Source organism: Callorhinus ursinus, unplaced genomic scaffold, assembly GCF_003265705.2.
Source record: "Callorhinus ursinus isolate GAN/ISIS: 27379988/994484 unplaced genomic scaffold, GSC_fseal_2.0 scaffold18, whole genome shotgun sequence".
In the NCBI taxonomy this organism is placed as follows: domain Eukaryota; kingdom Metazoa; phylum Chordata; class Mammalia; order Carnivora; family Otariidae; genus Callorhinus; species Callorhinus ursinus.
Window position 1 is genome coordinate 1147284 of NW_027397080.1, and position 16010 is coordinate 1163293.

Sequence of the window (16010 nt, forward strand, 5' to 3'; positions counted from 1 at the left end):
GGGACTCGATCCCGGGACTCCAGGATCATGACCTGAGCCGAAGGCAGTCGCTTAACCAACTGAGCCACCCAGGCGCCCGAAAATTAGCCTTTTTAAAAAATAAAAGATTTTATTTATTTATTTTAGAAAGAGAGAGAGAGTGTGCACATGTGAGTTGGAGGAGGGGCAGAGGGAGAGGGAGGTGGAGCCCGTTGTGCCTAGATCCCAGGACCCTGAGATCATGACCTGAGCCGAAATCAAGAGTGGTTCAGGATGCTCAACTGACTGAGCCACTCAGGTACCCCAAAATCAGCCTTTGAAAAGACATACTTGCCTATGTAAAAAAAAAAAAAAAGCAAAAGTTTTGAACTTTCAAGGTTATAAGTATTTTTTTTTTTAAGATTTTATTTATTTATTTGACAGAGAGAGACACAGCGAGAGAGGGAACACAAGCAGGGGGAGTGTGAAAGGGAGAAGCAGGCTTCCTGCAGAGCATGGAGCCCGATGCGGGGCTCAACCCCAGGACCCTGGGATCAGGACCTGAGCCGAAGGCAGACGCTTAACGACTGAGCCACTCAGGCGCCCCAAGGTTTTAAGTATTGAAATTGAGACTACAGTTACTAGAAAATGATTTGTGTCCTTGCTAGAAACATAATTTTGTTATTTTTGAAAGAACGTTGAAGGTTATTTCCTAGTTTAAAGTCAAACTGATGAAGCCTTTCTAACGCAGCGTTTCTCAATGGGGGCACTATTGGCATTAGGGCAAGACAATTCTTTGTTGTGCGGGACTGTCCTGTGCATTGTAAGACATTTAGCTTCCCTGGGCCCTGCCCACTAAAATGCCAGTAGTGCCCACCCCATACCCTCACCATTGTGACAGTAACTTCTCCCTGACAAGGACCTTCCTCCCCCTAAATTTTCACATGTCCCTAAATGAGAACCAGAGACTCCAGTTGAAATATTTTTAGTGAAGCAGATCATAGTATTACCAGTTTTCATTTAAGAATTCCAAGTTTTTGCAAGGTGAAAATCATTCCTTTTTTTTTTTTTTTTTTAAATGCCTTAATTTAATCACAATTATTAGGTAAATAAAAACTTATTGTAAAAGGAAATTGCGGGGTGCCTGGGTGGCTCAGTCAGTTAAGCGGCTGCCTTTGGCTCAGGTCATGATCTCAGTGTCCTGTTATCGAGCCCTGCATCATGTTCCCCGCTTAGCGGGGAATCTGCTTGTCCCTCTCTCTCTGCCCTTCCTCTTGCTTATACTCTCTCTCTCTCTCTCACATAAATAAAATCTAAAAAAAAAAAAAGGAAATCCCTGTGTTACAGAATTTCACTAGCACTTGGACATACAAGAGTTATTCAAATGAATTAATATAACAGCAATTCTTTTTTTTTTTAATAACAGCAATTCTTAATATATTAACAGTGTTTAGGAAAATCCTGAGATGCCATTTAAGGCAATAAAACTGTGTACACTTATAATAAACAGTAAATTTACTTCATAAATCTTGCCATAGTAAAATTGTTTTCAATAAGTAAACTTCATTTTTTTTTTTAAGATTTTATTTTATTTGACAGAGAGAGCACAAGCAGAGGGAGAGAGAGGGAGAAGCAGACTCCCTGCTGAGCAAGGAGCCCGATGTGGGACAAGTAAACTTCATTTTTAACATTTCCAACACAGATAGTTTTATTTCTTGACCAGGATGGACAACAATTTTACATTTTTTTCCGGATGAAAGACTTTATTTTATTTTTTTTTAAGATTTTATTTATTTATTTGACAGAGATAGAGAGCACAAGTAGGCAGAGAGGCAGGCAGAGGGAGAGGGAGAAGCAGGCTCTCCACCGAGCAGGGAGCCCGATGCGGGACTCGATCCTGGGACTCCAGGATCATGACCTGAGCCGAAGGCAGTCGCTTAAGCAACTGAGCCACCCAGGCACCCTGGATGAAAGACTTTAATCATGTACCAGTTTTCACATCATAAAGTTGTAGCTTGGGTATCCCAGCTGTGCCACGTTGCTAGAAGAGTGATTTTGGGTGAGAACTCAAGGCAAACTGCCTTTGGGAGATTGAAAGAGTAGTAGTCCCTTGTTAGTGGCATTGATAATATTTATTGTTTCTCCATTGCCCCAGGCAAATAAGGTGCCATCCTTACTAAAGGTATAGACTTTGAAATGTTTCCCAGATTCCCTTGGAAACAATGTGCTTTCTATAAAATGTGGTGTACAGTCCTTCTGATCCTCAGACTTCCAGGAGCAGCATGGATGGCACCTTTTTGTCCTGGGAAAATTAATTATTCTTGATCAAGAGAGTGTAATCTTTTGAATCAAGTAGCCTCTTTAAAGTGAAATCTGCATTTTTTCAATCATTATATCTTTTTTTTAAAGATTTATTTGAGAGCGTGAGAGAGAGAGAGCACGAGCAGGGGGAGGGGCAGAGGGAGAAGCAGACTCCCTGCTGAGCGGGGAGCCCAATGTGGGGCTTGATTCCTGGACCCTGAGATCATGGACTTGAACCAAAGGCAGATGCTTAATCAACTGAGCCACCCAGGCACCCCCAAAAAGATAATATTCTGTAAATAAGACCAAGGGAGGGGTGCCTGGGTGGCTCAGTCATTAAGCATCTGCCTTCGGCTCAGGTCATGATCCCAGGGTCCTGGGATCCAGCCCCGCATCAGGCTCCCTGCTCGGCGGGAAGCCTGCTTCTTCCTCTCCAGCTGCTTGTGTTCCCTCTCTCGCTGTGTCTCTCTTTGTCCAATAAATAAATAAATAAATAAAATCTTAAAAAAAAAAACAACAACAAGGGAGGTAATTCGGAGACTGAAAATGTGAAATCTCACACATTTCAAATAATGTATTTTTTTATTTTAAAATTAATCTTTTTTATTTTTATTTTTTTAAAGATTTTATTTATTTATTCATGGGAGACACAGAGAGAGAGAGAGAAGCAGAGGGAGAAGCAGGCTCCCCGCTGAGCAGGGAGCCCGATGCGGGACTTGATCCCAGGACCCTGGGATCATGACTTGAGCTGAAGGCAGACGCTTAACCATCTGAGCCACCCAGGCACCCAAAATTAATCATTTTTAGACTTAAATAGGGTATGGTTTTAGAGTCTGTTCATTCATATCTTTGTTACCTTTTATGACTAATCAAAATTTGTCAGATTAAATTGAAAGCCATTTGTAGCTTGGTTGATTTCATTTAAAATGTGGTCATTTAGTATGCAGGCCAAGGGAGCAGAAGGCATGGTTTGGAAGTTTTCCCATGCTCAGCACTTCTCCAAAATGGATTAATAAAGTTCTTACTCCCTTGAGGGGACTGTACTTTTTATCACTCATCTCAACTGTGTAGTAATTAATATTACCTTAGCATGTAATGTGGGCTGTACAACTAAATACCAGTATTCCTCATGAGTGCTTTTATATTTTAATATCCACATATTCTCTCAGTGCTTTTGAGTTTTCAATTTAAGATATAAATACTCCTTGGACCAAAAACTGTAGTGGAACTGTTGCAGAATAAAAGTTTGAGAATCTAGAGACTTGGCTTGCACATTGGGATGCTATTTATTTGCCAAATTTTTTTCAGTTTTCTTGGATTAGGTATATTGCATAGCTGTTGTATTGGTAATAGACTTTTTTTTTTTAAAGATTTTATTTGTTTATTTGACAGAGAGAGAGCACAAGCAGGGGAACAGCAAGCAGAGGGAGAGGGAGAAGCAGGCTCTCTGCTGAGCAGAGAGCCCCATGTGGGACTTGGTCCCAGGACCCTGGGATCATGACCTGAGTGGAAGGCAGACACTTAACTGACTGAGCCATCCAGGTGCCCCTGCAGTAGACTTTTTAAAACTGTTAACTTTCTCTTTTTAATTATTAAATGTAGGAGAGAGTACAATAGAATACCACAGAATTAACAAATATTAACAAAAAATAACAAAATTAGCAAATACATAATTTTGTGTTGTTTGCTATAGGTTTATTTTTTAATAAAAGGAAACAAAACTTTATTGCTGTAGTTGAAGTCTCCTTTGTTTCCCTTGCATATCTCATTTCTCTTCTTTCCCCCAAGGCAAGTACTGCTGTGCATTTAGTGTCTATCTTTCTAGTTCATGTGTTTAGACGTTTACTATAAATATGTATCTTTAATAATTATAATAAAACTTATAATCAGGATTCAAATGCTTACTGTTTGCCAGGCACTATTCATTTAATCAAAAACCCTTTGTTGAGGGTGCCTGGGTGGCTCAGTTGGTTAAGCGACTGCCTTCGGCTCAGGTCATGATCCTGGAGTCCCAGGATCGAGTCCCACATCGGGCTCCCTGCTGAGCAGGGAGTCTGCTTCTCCTTCTGACCCTCCCCCTCTCATGCTCTATCTCATTCTCTCTCTCAAATAAATAAATAAAATATTTAAAAAAAACCCTTTGTTGTAAGGATTAAAAAAGTTAATACATATAAAATATTAAAATATAAATACTATTTTTATTTCCACTTTACAGATGGGGAACTAGAGATGTAGAGAGATTTTAAAATAACTTGATCAGGGGCGCCTGGGTGGCTCAGTCGTTAAGCGTCTGCCTTCGGCTCAGGTCCTGATCCCAGGGTCCTGGGATCGACCCCCGCATTGGGCTCTCTGCTCAGCGGGGGAGCCTGCTTCTCTCTCTCTCCCACTCCCCCTGCTTGTGTTCCCTTTCTTTCTGTGTCTGTCAAATAAATAAATAAAATCTTTCAAAAAAAATAAAATAACTTGATCAGAAAAATAAAATAACTTGATCAGGTTCATGCAGCTATAAGTTATGGAGCAAGGATTTGAACCCAGATTGGCTATAGAGGCTATAACTTTTTTTTTTTTAGGCTATATCTTTTAATCAGTATGCTATTTTGCCTGTCTATAATAGATAGATATTATTTTTAAAAATACATTTTTTATTTAAGTAGGCTCCACACCCAGTGTGGAGCTCAACACAGGGCTTGAACTCACAACCCTGAGATCAAGACCTGAGCCAATATCAAGAGTTGGACACTTGACTAACTGAGCCACTCAAGTGCCTCCAAAATACATTTTTTATTAAAATGGTATCATATTGTAGGATTGGACCTACATTCTTTTTGGGGGTAACTTTATTTCTTCATTTTTATTCAAGTATAATTAATATACAGTGTTATATTAGTTTCAGGTGTACAATGTAATGATTCAGCAGTTCTGTACATTTCTCAGTGCTCATCAAGATAAGTATACTCTTCATCCCCTTTATTTCACCATCTCCCCCCCACCCACCAGTTTGTTTCCTGTATTTAAGAGTCTGGGTTTTTTTGTCTCTTTTTTTCTTTGTTGGTTTTTTTGTTTTGTTTCTTAAATTCCACATATGAGTGAAGTCATATGATATGTCTTTATCTAATTTATTTCACTTAGCATTATACCTTCTAGGTCCACCGGTGTTGTTGCAAATGACAAGGTTTCATTCTTTTTTTTTTAAAGGACGAATGATTTTATTTTATTTTTTTAAAGATTTTATTTATTTATTTGACAGAGAGAGACACAGTGAGAGAGGGAACACAAGCAGGGGGAGAGGGAGAAGCAGGCTTCCCGCGGAGCAGGGAGCCCGATGCGGGGCTCAATCCCAGGACGCTGGGATCATGACCTGAACAGAAGGCAGACGCCTCACTGCCTGAGCCACCCAGGCACCCTGATTTCATTCTTTTTTTATGGCTGAATATACCACCTCTTCTTTATCCATTCATCTAATGATGGACACAGGTTGCTTCCATAATTTGGCTCTTATAAAAAATAATGCTTCAGTAAACATAGGAGTGCATATATCTTTTCGAATTAGTGTTTTCATATTCTTTGGGTAAATACCCAGTAGCAGAATTACAGGATCATATGGTCATTTTGTTTTTAATTTTTTAAGAAACCTTCATGCTGTTTTCCACAGTGTCTGTGTCAGTTTGCATTCCCACTAACAGTGCATGAAGGTTCCTTTTTGTCCACATCCTCCCCAACACTTGTTTCTTGTGTTTTGATCTTAGCCATTCTAATAGATGTGAGGTGATATCGCATTGTAATTTTTGATTTGCATTTTCCTGATGATGAGTAATATTGAGCATCTTTTCTTTTTTTGTTTTGTTTGTAAAGATTTTATTTATTTGACAGAGAGAGAGAGAGACAGTGAGAGAGGGAACACAAGCAGGGGGAGTGGGAGAGGGAGAAGCAGGCTTCCCGCCGAGCAAGGAGCCTGATGCGGGGCTCGATCCTAGGACCCTGGGATCATGACCTGAGCTGAAGGCAGATGCTTAACGACTGAGCCACCCAGGCGCCCCGAGCATCTTTTCATATGTTTGTTGGCCATCTGTATGTTTTCTTTGGAAAAATGTTTATTCAGGTCCTTTGTTCATTTTTATTTTATATTATTTTTTTTAAAGATTTTATTTATTTGACAGAGAGACAGCGAGAGAGGGAACACAAGCAGGGGGGAGTGGGAGAGGGAGGAGCAGGCTCCCCGCGGAGCAGGGAGCCCGATGTGGAACCCAATCCCAGGACCCTGGGATTATGATCTGAGCCGAAGGCAGACACTTAACGACTGAGCCACCCAGGCACCCTTGAGTTTCCTTTTTAAGTAATCTCTATACCCAACATGGGGCTTGAACTTACAAACTCGAGATCAAGAGTCACGTGCTCTACTGACTGAGCCAGCCAGGTGCCACTATATGGCTTCCATTTTAGAAAGCAGCCAGACTGAGGCTAGGATATCTTAATTCCAATTCCAGATTTCCAGGAAAGGAACTGTGACTAGTCCATATTGTGTAGAGTGCTGCTGACTTCTGGCTATGGCTAAGGAATCAGAGTCATATTGTAAGGATGGCCCTGGGAGCCCTGCTGCTATTCTCCTTGGTTAGAGGTGGTAGAGGTAGTCTGGGTTAGGTATTCACATTTATGAAGGCATTTTTTTTTTTAAAGATTTAATTTATTTATTTGACAGAGTGAGACACAGCGAGAGAGGGAACACAAGCAGGGGGAGTGGGAGAGGGAGAAGCAGGCTTCCCACAGAGCAGGGAGCCTGATGCGGGGCTCGATCCCAGGATCCTGGGATCATGACCTGAGCCGAAGGCAGCCACTTAACGACTGAGCCACCCAAGCACCCTATGAAGGCTTTTTACTAATTGAAAAGTCACAATGTTGTATTCTGCCTAAGACCCTTAATCATTTCTCATGGAAAAAAAAAGTAGAAGTAGGGATGGGGTGCCTGGGTGGCTCAGCCGTTAAGCGTCTGCCTTCGGCTCAGGTCATGATCCCAGGGTCCTGGGATCGAGCCCCACATTGGGCTCCTGCTCTGCTGGAAGCCTGGTTTTCCCTCTCCCACTCCCCCTGCTTGTGTTTCCTCTCTCACTGTGTCTCTCTCTGTCGAATAAATAAATAAAATCTTTAAAAAAAAAAAAGTAGAAGTAGGGAGAGATGGCTAAAAGAAAAAGTGGGTTTGCATTTTTATTCTTAATCATGCACCAGATGGGGTGGAACCTTCAATAGTCACTTCTGCTGGATTGTACCGTTTAATGAATTTTTAAGTTGCTTTAGATATGGTTTCCTTTCTTTCTTTCTTTCTTTCTTTTTTTTTTTAAGATTTATTTATTTTAGAGAGAGCGTGTGAGCAGGGTGGGGTGGGGAGGGGCAGAGGGTGAGAGAGAGAGAAACTTAAGTAGATTCCCAGCTGAGTTTGATCTCACAACCCTGAGATCATGACCTGACCTGAAATCAAGAGCTGGTTGCTTAACCCACTGAGCCACCCAGGTGCCCTTGTTTTCTTCTTTTAAAATTATATAATTTTAATTTAATTTAATTTAATTTAATTTTAATATAATGCGTGGCTTAGTCAAGCATCCAACTCTTGTTTTTGGCTCTGGTCATGATCTTGCAGTTGTGGGATCGAGCCTCACATCTGACTCTGTGCTCAGCGCAGAGTCTGTTTCAGATTCTCTTTCCCTCTCCCTCATGCTCTCTCTCTCTCTCTCTCTGTCTCTCTCAAATAAATAAATTAAAAAATCTTTAAATGAAATAAAATAACATAATTTTATGGTATAAAATCTTTTCTATTGTTTTATATATTTGGACTTCATTTTTCAAATAAAGAGATAATTATGTAATGCAGGCTATGAAGGGCATTGGTATGAACATAGGCTTTTTTTTTGAAAAAATTTTTAAAGATTTTATTTATTTGAGAGAGAGAGTGTGTGCACAAACGGGGGAGGGGCAGAGGGAGAGGGAGAAGCGGACTCCCTGCTGAGCAGGGAGCCCAGTGAGGGACTCAATCCCAAGACCCTGGGATCGTGAACTGAGACAAGGGCAGATGCTTAACTGACTGAGCCACCCATGCGCTCCTTGAATTTTTTTTTTAATTTAAATTCAGTTAGCCAACATATAGTACATGATCAGTTTCAGATGTAGTGTTCAGTAATTCATCAGTTGCAGGCTTTTATTTTTTTTTTAAGATTTATTTATTTGAGACAAAGCGAGAGAGAGTTTGCATGTGTGAATGTCCGGGGCGTCGGTGTGTGGGGGGGTGTTGTGGAGTAGGGAGGAGGGGCAGAGGGAGAGGGAAAGTCTCAAGGAGACCCTGCGCTTAGCCCAGAGCTGGATGCAGGGCTGCTTCTCAGGACCCTGAGATCACGACCTGAGCCGACACCAAGAGCCCGTTGCTTCACCGCTTTCATCACTCAGGTGCCCCTAAACATACGCTTTTGAATCAGAAAGTCTTTCATTTTAATTTTATCTTTGCCATTTAATGACAGTATGACTACTTGACTGCTCTATGAAATGGACATAATAATTCTTGTATCATGGATTGAGAATGAAATGATGACATATGTATACCACTTATACTATGTTTTCTAGATAGGTGCTCAAAAAATGATATTGTCATTGTTCTTTTGTTTTTTAGAATGTAATTGATGATCTTTATTATAGTCTACTCATTTTAAAGACTGAGTACATCTTGGGCTTTAAATATATAAGTATTGGGAGCCTGGGTGGCTCAGTTGGTTAAGCGACTGCTTTCGGCCCAGGTCATGATCCTGGAGTCCCGGGATCGAGTCCCACATCAGGCTCCCTGCTCGGCGGGGAGTCTGCTTCTCCCTCTGACCCTCTTCCCTCTCGTGCTCTCTATCTCTCATTCTCTTTCTCTCAAATAAATAAATAAAATCTTTAAAAAAAATATATAAGTATTTTGTGAAGGTAAAGGTATAAAGTGTTTTTTTGATCTGAAAATCAAGAGCTAGAATGTGAAAGAGGAAATATTTTTACATTGGTAATTCATAGGTTTGCATGTGTTTAATCTAAATTCATGGTTTTAGTGAAATATCTTTCTGATCTCTTATTTAGTGTCAAACTGGAAGAGAAGTAAAACTCAACAAAATTTTATTATGTGTGGAGTTCCTTCTTAAAAGAAGATAAAAGTGATTGAGACTATGGATCGGAGCAAACGGAATTCAATTGCAGGCTTTCCTCCACGTGTGGAGCGTCTTGAAGATTTTGAAGGAGGTGGTGGAGGAGATGGGAACATGACCCAAGTGGGAAGAGTTTGGCCATCTTCATATCAAGCTCTTATAAGTGCCTTTTCTAGACTGACGCGTTTAGATGACTTCACCTGTGAAAAAATAGGGTCTGGCTTCTTCTCTGAGGTGTTCAAGGTGAGTGATGCCTCTACTTTTCTCATTTTGTCTTGTTGATAATCACCTTTACTGCCGAGCTGATAATTGTGTATAATTAGGACATAGGCTTTGTCTAATTGGGATGAGGGTGCTATGGGTCCTGATCAGTGTTCTAAACTGTCCTCTCCTCCGGCTTTGGAACTGCTGGTGGCTGCGGGCCTGGCCAGTGCTCTTGCTGGTCCATGTGTGATGCTGTGGCCCTGGCCAGGATACTGGGTCTCGCTTGCTGGCGGGGACCCTGGAGTCATCGGTGCACGTGCTCCCAGATGCACTCAACAACAGGAGAACGCAGGAGGGTTCCGGGGATGGCCTGAGCCAGCCAACAGATTGGAATCACCCTGAGGATGGAGACTCTTGTGTGATTTACATCATATCTGCTCCTTCCATTTTTGCTTGGGAGGCCTGACCTGCCCCTTCTTCATCAGTGCCTGGAGTCAGAACCTGGATATATTCGTGTTTACTTGGTGGTGCCTAATCTCTGCCTCAGATGCTTTGGAGCTGGAGGGGGTGGGTGGGAGAATTTTACTCTTGGGAGTTGTATATAATGGTTATTTATATCCTGTTTTTTCCTCTTCCATCTCTCCAGAGACATTTATAAAGGCTCTTATCTTAAAAAAAATTAAAAAAAAAACTATTAACATCTATTTTAATTATAAAAATAATACATGCTGATCAAAACCCCAAATAATATAGGAGTCTCTTGGGGCGCCTGGGTGGCTCAGTCGTTAAGCGTCTACCTTCGGCTCAGGTCATGTTCCCAGGGTCCTGGGATCGAGCCCCGCATCGGGCTCCCTGCTCTGCAGGAAGCCTGCTTCTCCCTCTCCCACTCCCCCTGCTTGTGTTCCCTCTCTCGCTGTGTCTCTCTCTGTCAAATAAATAAAATCTTAAAAAAATATATATATAGGAGTCTCTTCTACTCTCCTGCCCTATATATATATCTCTCTCTCTCCAATTAACAATTTGATATGTATACTTCTGGACCCTTTGCTTATACATATATTATACACACACACGTTATATAGATATATAAAAATTTATATTACATGTAAGAAGATATATATACACATATATACCCACACATAGAGTTTCTATTTGGGTATTTTTTTTTAATCTTTTAAAAAGATTTTATGTATTTGACAGAGAGAGCGAGAGAGCACAAGCAGGGGGAGCAGTAGAGGGAGAGGAAGAAGCAGGCTCTCCGCCAAGCAGGGAGCCCGATGTGGGGCTCCATCCCAGGACCCTGGCATCATGACCCAAGCTGAAGGCAGACGCCTAACCATCTGAGCAACCCGGGCGCCCTCTATTTGGTTATTTTTAATAAAGTTGAACACTTAGTGTTCCCAAGTATTAATATTTTCCTGGTTCATTTACTCTCCCAGAACATTATTCATACTTTTTCTTTCATCCAACGTTCAGTATTTCTTCTCAGTGATGAGCTTCCTCATTCACTGAGAAAAGTGAAGCAAGCTGGAGAACTTCCATAGCCTCTAGTCACCATAAATAGCTACTAACCCATATCTTCACCCACTTACTCAGCCTTTACACTTGTGACTATGGATAAACTACCCATATTCCAATCTAAGCTGTATTTCCATTTGTATTCTATATTCTTTTTCTAGTTGCCTACTCAAAGACATTACCTAAGAAAATCTCCCCTGTCTTTCCTACATCATATTTCACTTTCTATTAAATGATTCCCATCAACATCTAAACCTATTATTTTTCTCACCTTAAAAAAAATCTTTAAAGGGGGAAAAAAACATAATTTTGACCCTAACATCCCCTATAGCTATACTTCCTCATATTTTCTCTCTCTCTCTCTCTTTTTTTTTTTTTTTAAGAAAGAAAGAGCCTGTGGGGAGGGGCAGAGAGAGAGGGAAAGAGAGAATCTTAAGCAGGTTGCGTGCCCAGTGTGGAGACTAATGCGGGGCTCAATCTCATGACCCTGAGGTCAGGACCTGAGCCAAAATCAAAGAGTTGGAGGCTTAACCAACTGAGCCACCCTGGTATCCCTCCCTCATGTTCTCTTTTTGGACCAAAGACACCTCCATAGCATTGCCTCCACTCACCATTTCTTATATCTTTCCTTCTATTTTCTCTCTCTTTTTAATTTTTTTTATTGTGGTAAAATATGCATAACATAAATTTACCGTTTTAACCATATTAAGTATTCAGGTCAGTAGCGTTAAGTATATTTGTGATGTTTTGTGCAACTGTCACCATTATCTCTTTCCAAAACTTTTTCGTCATCCCAAACAGAAATTTTGTACCTCATTAAATCATAACTCTCCATTTCCCCCTGCCCTAGTCCCTGTTAACTGTTCTGTTTTCTTTCTCTATGAATTTGCCTTTTGTAGGCACCTCATATTAATGGAATCATACAATATTTGTCCTGTGTCCGACTTATTTCACTTAGTGTAATGTCTTCAAGTTTCATCCACATTGTAGCATACATCAGAATTTCCTTCCTTTTTATGGCTGAATAATATCACATTGTGTGTATCAACCACATTTTGTTTATCCATTCATCTGTTGATGGACATTTGGGTTGTTTCTGCCTTTCAGTTATTGTGAATAATGCTGCTATGAACATTAGTGTATAAGTATCTGAGTTCCTGCTCTCAGTTATTTTGGGTATTTAACTGTTAGTGGAATTCCTGGGTCATATAGCAGTTCTGTGTTTAACTTTTTAAAAATTGTGGTCAAATACATATAACATAAAATTTACTATCAACCATTTTTAAGTATACAGTTAAGTCGTCTTAAGTATATTCACATTGTTGGGTGCCTGGGTGGCTCAGTTGGTTAAGCGACTGCCTTCGGCTCAGGTCATGATCCTGGAGTCCCGGGATCGAGTCCCACATCGGGCTTCCTGCTCGGCGGGGAGTCTGCTTCTCCCTCTGACCCTCTTCCCTCTCGTGCTCGCTCGCTCGCTCTCATTCTCTCTCAAATAAATAAAATCTTTAAAAAAAAAAGTATATTCATATTGTTGTGCAACCAATCTCCAGAACTTTTTCATCTTGCAAAATTGAAACTCTATACGCATTAAACAACTCTCCCCTTCTTTTGTCCCCCAGGTCCTGTCAGCAACCATTCTACTTTCTATTTCTGTGAGTTTGACTATTCTAGATATCTTCTATAAGCAAAATCATGCAGTATTTGTCTTTTTATAACTGCCTTATTTCATTTAGTTTATGTTTAACTTTCAAAGGAACCACTATACTATTTTCCACAGCAGCTATACCATTTTACATCTCCACCAGCAATGCATAAGAGTCCCAGTTTCTCTATATTCTCATCAACACTTGATGTTTTTCATTTTTTAAATGTAGCAAACCTAGTGGGTGTGAAATGATATCTCATTGTGGCTTTGATTTGCATTTCTCTAGTGAATAATGATGTTCAGCATCTTTTCTTGTGCTTATTGGCCTTTTATGTATCTTTTTTGGAGAAATGTCCATTCAAATCCTTTGCCCATTTTTTAAAAAGAAGTTTAATTCCACTATAGTTAACATACAGTGTTACATTAGTTTCAGGTATACCATAGTGATTCAACAATTCTGTACATTACTCAGTGCTCATCATGATAAATGTACTCTTCATCCCCTTTACCTATTTCATCCATCCCCCAGCTGACCTCCCCTCTGGTAACTATCAGTTTGTTAATAGTCTGTTTTCTGGCTTGTCTCTTTTTTTTCTTTGTTCGTTTGTTTCTTAAATTCCTCATATGAGTGAAATCATATGGTAGTTGTCTTTAACTTATTTCATTTAGCACATTATACCCTCTAGATCCATCCATGTTGTTGCAAATGGCAAGATTTCATTCTTTTTAATGGCTGAATAATATTCTGTTGTAGATACATACCACATCTTTATGTGTTCATCTAATAATGGACACTTGGGTTGCTTCCATATTTTGGCTATTGTAAATAATGCTTCAATAAACATAAAACAATGCTTCAATAAACGTATAGAGAACAAGCATATATCTTTTTGAATTAGTGTTTTAGTATTTGGGTAAATACCCAGTAGCAGAATTACTGGATCATATGGTAATTCTGTTTTTAATTTTTTGAGGAATCTCCATACTGTTTTCCACAGTGGCTGTACCAGTTTGCATTCCCACCAGCAGTGCATGAGGGAGGGTTCCTTTTTCTTCACATCCTCCCCAACACTTGTGTCTTGTGTTTTGATTTTAGCCATTCTGATAGGTGTGAGGTGATATCTCATTGTGATTTTGATTTGCATTTCCCTGATGTTGAATGATGTTGAGCATTTTTTCATGTGTCTACTGGCCATTCCTTTGCCCATTAAAAAAAAAAGATTTTATTTATTTGAGAGAGAGAGAGCATGAATGGGTTGAGGGCAGAGGGAGAAGCAGACTCCCCGATGAGCAGGGAGCCTGAAGTGGGGTTCCATCCCAGGACCCTGGGATCATGACCTGAGCCAAAGGCAGACTCTTAACTGACCCACCCAGGTGCCCCTCCTTTGCCCATATTTGAATTGGGTTCTATTTGTATGTATGTATATGATGTGAAAATATTTCTGCTATAGGCTCTCTTTTTAACTCTCTTGATAGTGTCCTTTGATGTGTACAAGTTTTATTTTATTTTATTATTATTTTTAAAGATTTTATTTTTGTGAGAGAGAGGGAGAAGGAGAGCGTGAGCACAAGCAGAGGGATAAGCAGACTCCCCGCTGAGCAGGGAGCCCGATGTGGGACTCCATCCCAGGACCCTGGGATCATGACCTGAGTGAAGGCAGGCACTTAACCAACTGAGCCACCCAGGTGTCCTGATGTATACAAGTTTTTTTGTTTTTGAATATTTTATTTATTTATTTGATAGAGGGGGACACAGTGAGAGAAGGAACACAGCAGGGGGAGTGGGAGAGGGAGAAGCAGGCTTCCCCCGGAGCAGTGAGCCGGATTTGGGGCTCGATCCCAGGATCCTGGGATCATGACCTGAGCTGAAGGCAGACGCTTAACGACTGAGCCACCCAGGCGCCCCTAACTTATGCTGTATTTTAGAATTGTGTTCTTTAATATTCAAGTATTTTGGAATTTTCCAGCTGTCTTTCTGTAACTGAGGTCTCTGAGAGCAGATACTGAGTTTCTGTTTTTTTAAATTTGTGAAGATATGTTTTAGGGCTGAGAGCGATCAGGCCCCCCCCGTGCTCCTGCACTCCGGGCCGGCAAGGCTCGCGGTGCGCCTGCGCGGGATTGGCAGGCTTGGGGGAGCGGGTGCGTAGTGACGTGGCCTTTCCTTTGGTTCTTTACTTCTCTCGACCCCGCGGAGGCTTTCCGGAAGGCACTTGCGCGGGGGACTCGGCGCTGAAGTGGCCGAGCTGTCGGGAGGGGCCTGAGTGGGCGTTTCGAGGACCCAAGATTGTCTCAAGCCACAGGGAAAATGGTGGAAAATTCACCGTTGCCATTGCCAGAAAGAGCGATTTATGGCTTTGTTCTTTCCTTGAGCTCCCAGTTTGGCTTCGTCCTGTATCTTGTGTGGGCATTTATTCCTGAATCTTGGGTAAACTCCTTAGGATTAACCTATTGGCCTCAAAAATACTGGGCAGTTGCATTGCCCGTCTACTTCCTCATTATTATAGTAATTGGTTAGGTACTCTTATTTGGAATAAACATGATAAGTATCTCTCCACTCAACTCCATTCATACAATCACAGATAACTATGCTAAAAATCAACAGCAGAAGAAATACCAAGAAGAGGCCATCCCAGTATTAAGAGTTATTCCTATTAGTGAAGTAAACCAAATGTTCTTCCTGGCAACTAAATAACTTTACGCCAAAAACTAAATTGTATGTAGACTAACACTGAACATTTACTATAATTTTTTATGTAATAATTTTGATCATAATTATTTTGACTCTCGTACCCAATAGTGAAATGTAAACAAAGTAAGTTGATTCTTTTAGATTAAGTTCTGTTAATATTATAAAAGTTCTTGAGTATTATTAATGAACAGAATAAATAAAATACTGCATTACCATATAGCAGACTTGTTTAAAAAAATAAGTATCAGTAAAAACAAGTCCCTCCAAAAAAAAAAAAAGATATGTTTTATGGACAAGAATGTGGTCTACCTTGGTGAATGTTCCATATGACTTGAGAAGAATGTGTAACTTGCTGTTGTTGGATGAAGTGTTTTTTTTAATTCGTGTATTTAGACCAATGATATTTAAGGTGATTATTGATGCAGTTGGATTATTATCTACCATATTTTGTTACTGTTTTCTGTTTTTGTTTTTAAGATTTTATTTATTTATTTGACAGAGGGAGAGCACAGGTAGGCAGAGGGAGAGGGAGAAGCAGACT

General features: G+C 40.4%; 1 protein-coding gene and 1 pseudogene across 1 annotated transcript in view; both read left to right on the plus strand.

The window, feature by feature from the left end:
- TESK2 (testis associated actin remodelling kinase 2) overlaps positions 1-16010 on the plus strand; it is a 137224-nt gene that overhangs the window by 14853 nt on the left and 106361 nt on the right. The window contains exon 2 of the mRNA XM_025855801.2: positions 9349-9656. Coding sequence (XP_025711586.1) covers positions 9435-9656 — 222 coding nt within the window. The 5' untranslated portion in view covers positions 9349-9434. The remainder of the gene's footprint in view (positions 1-9348; positions 9657-16010) is intronic.
- LOC112811632 (phosphatidylinositol N-acetylglucosaminyltransferase subunit P-like) lies at positions 15071-15490 on the plus strand (annotated as a pseudogene).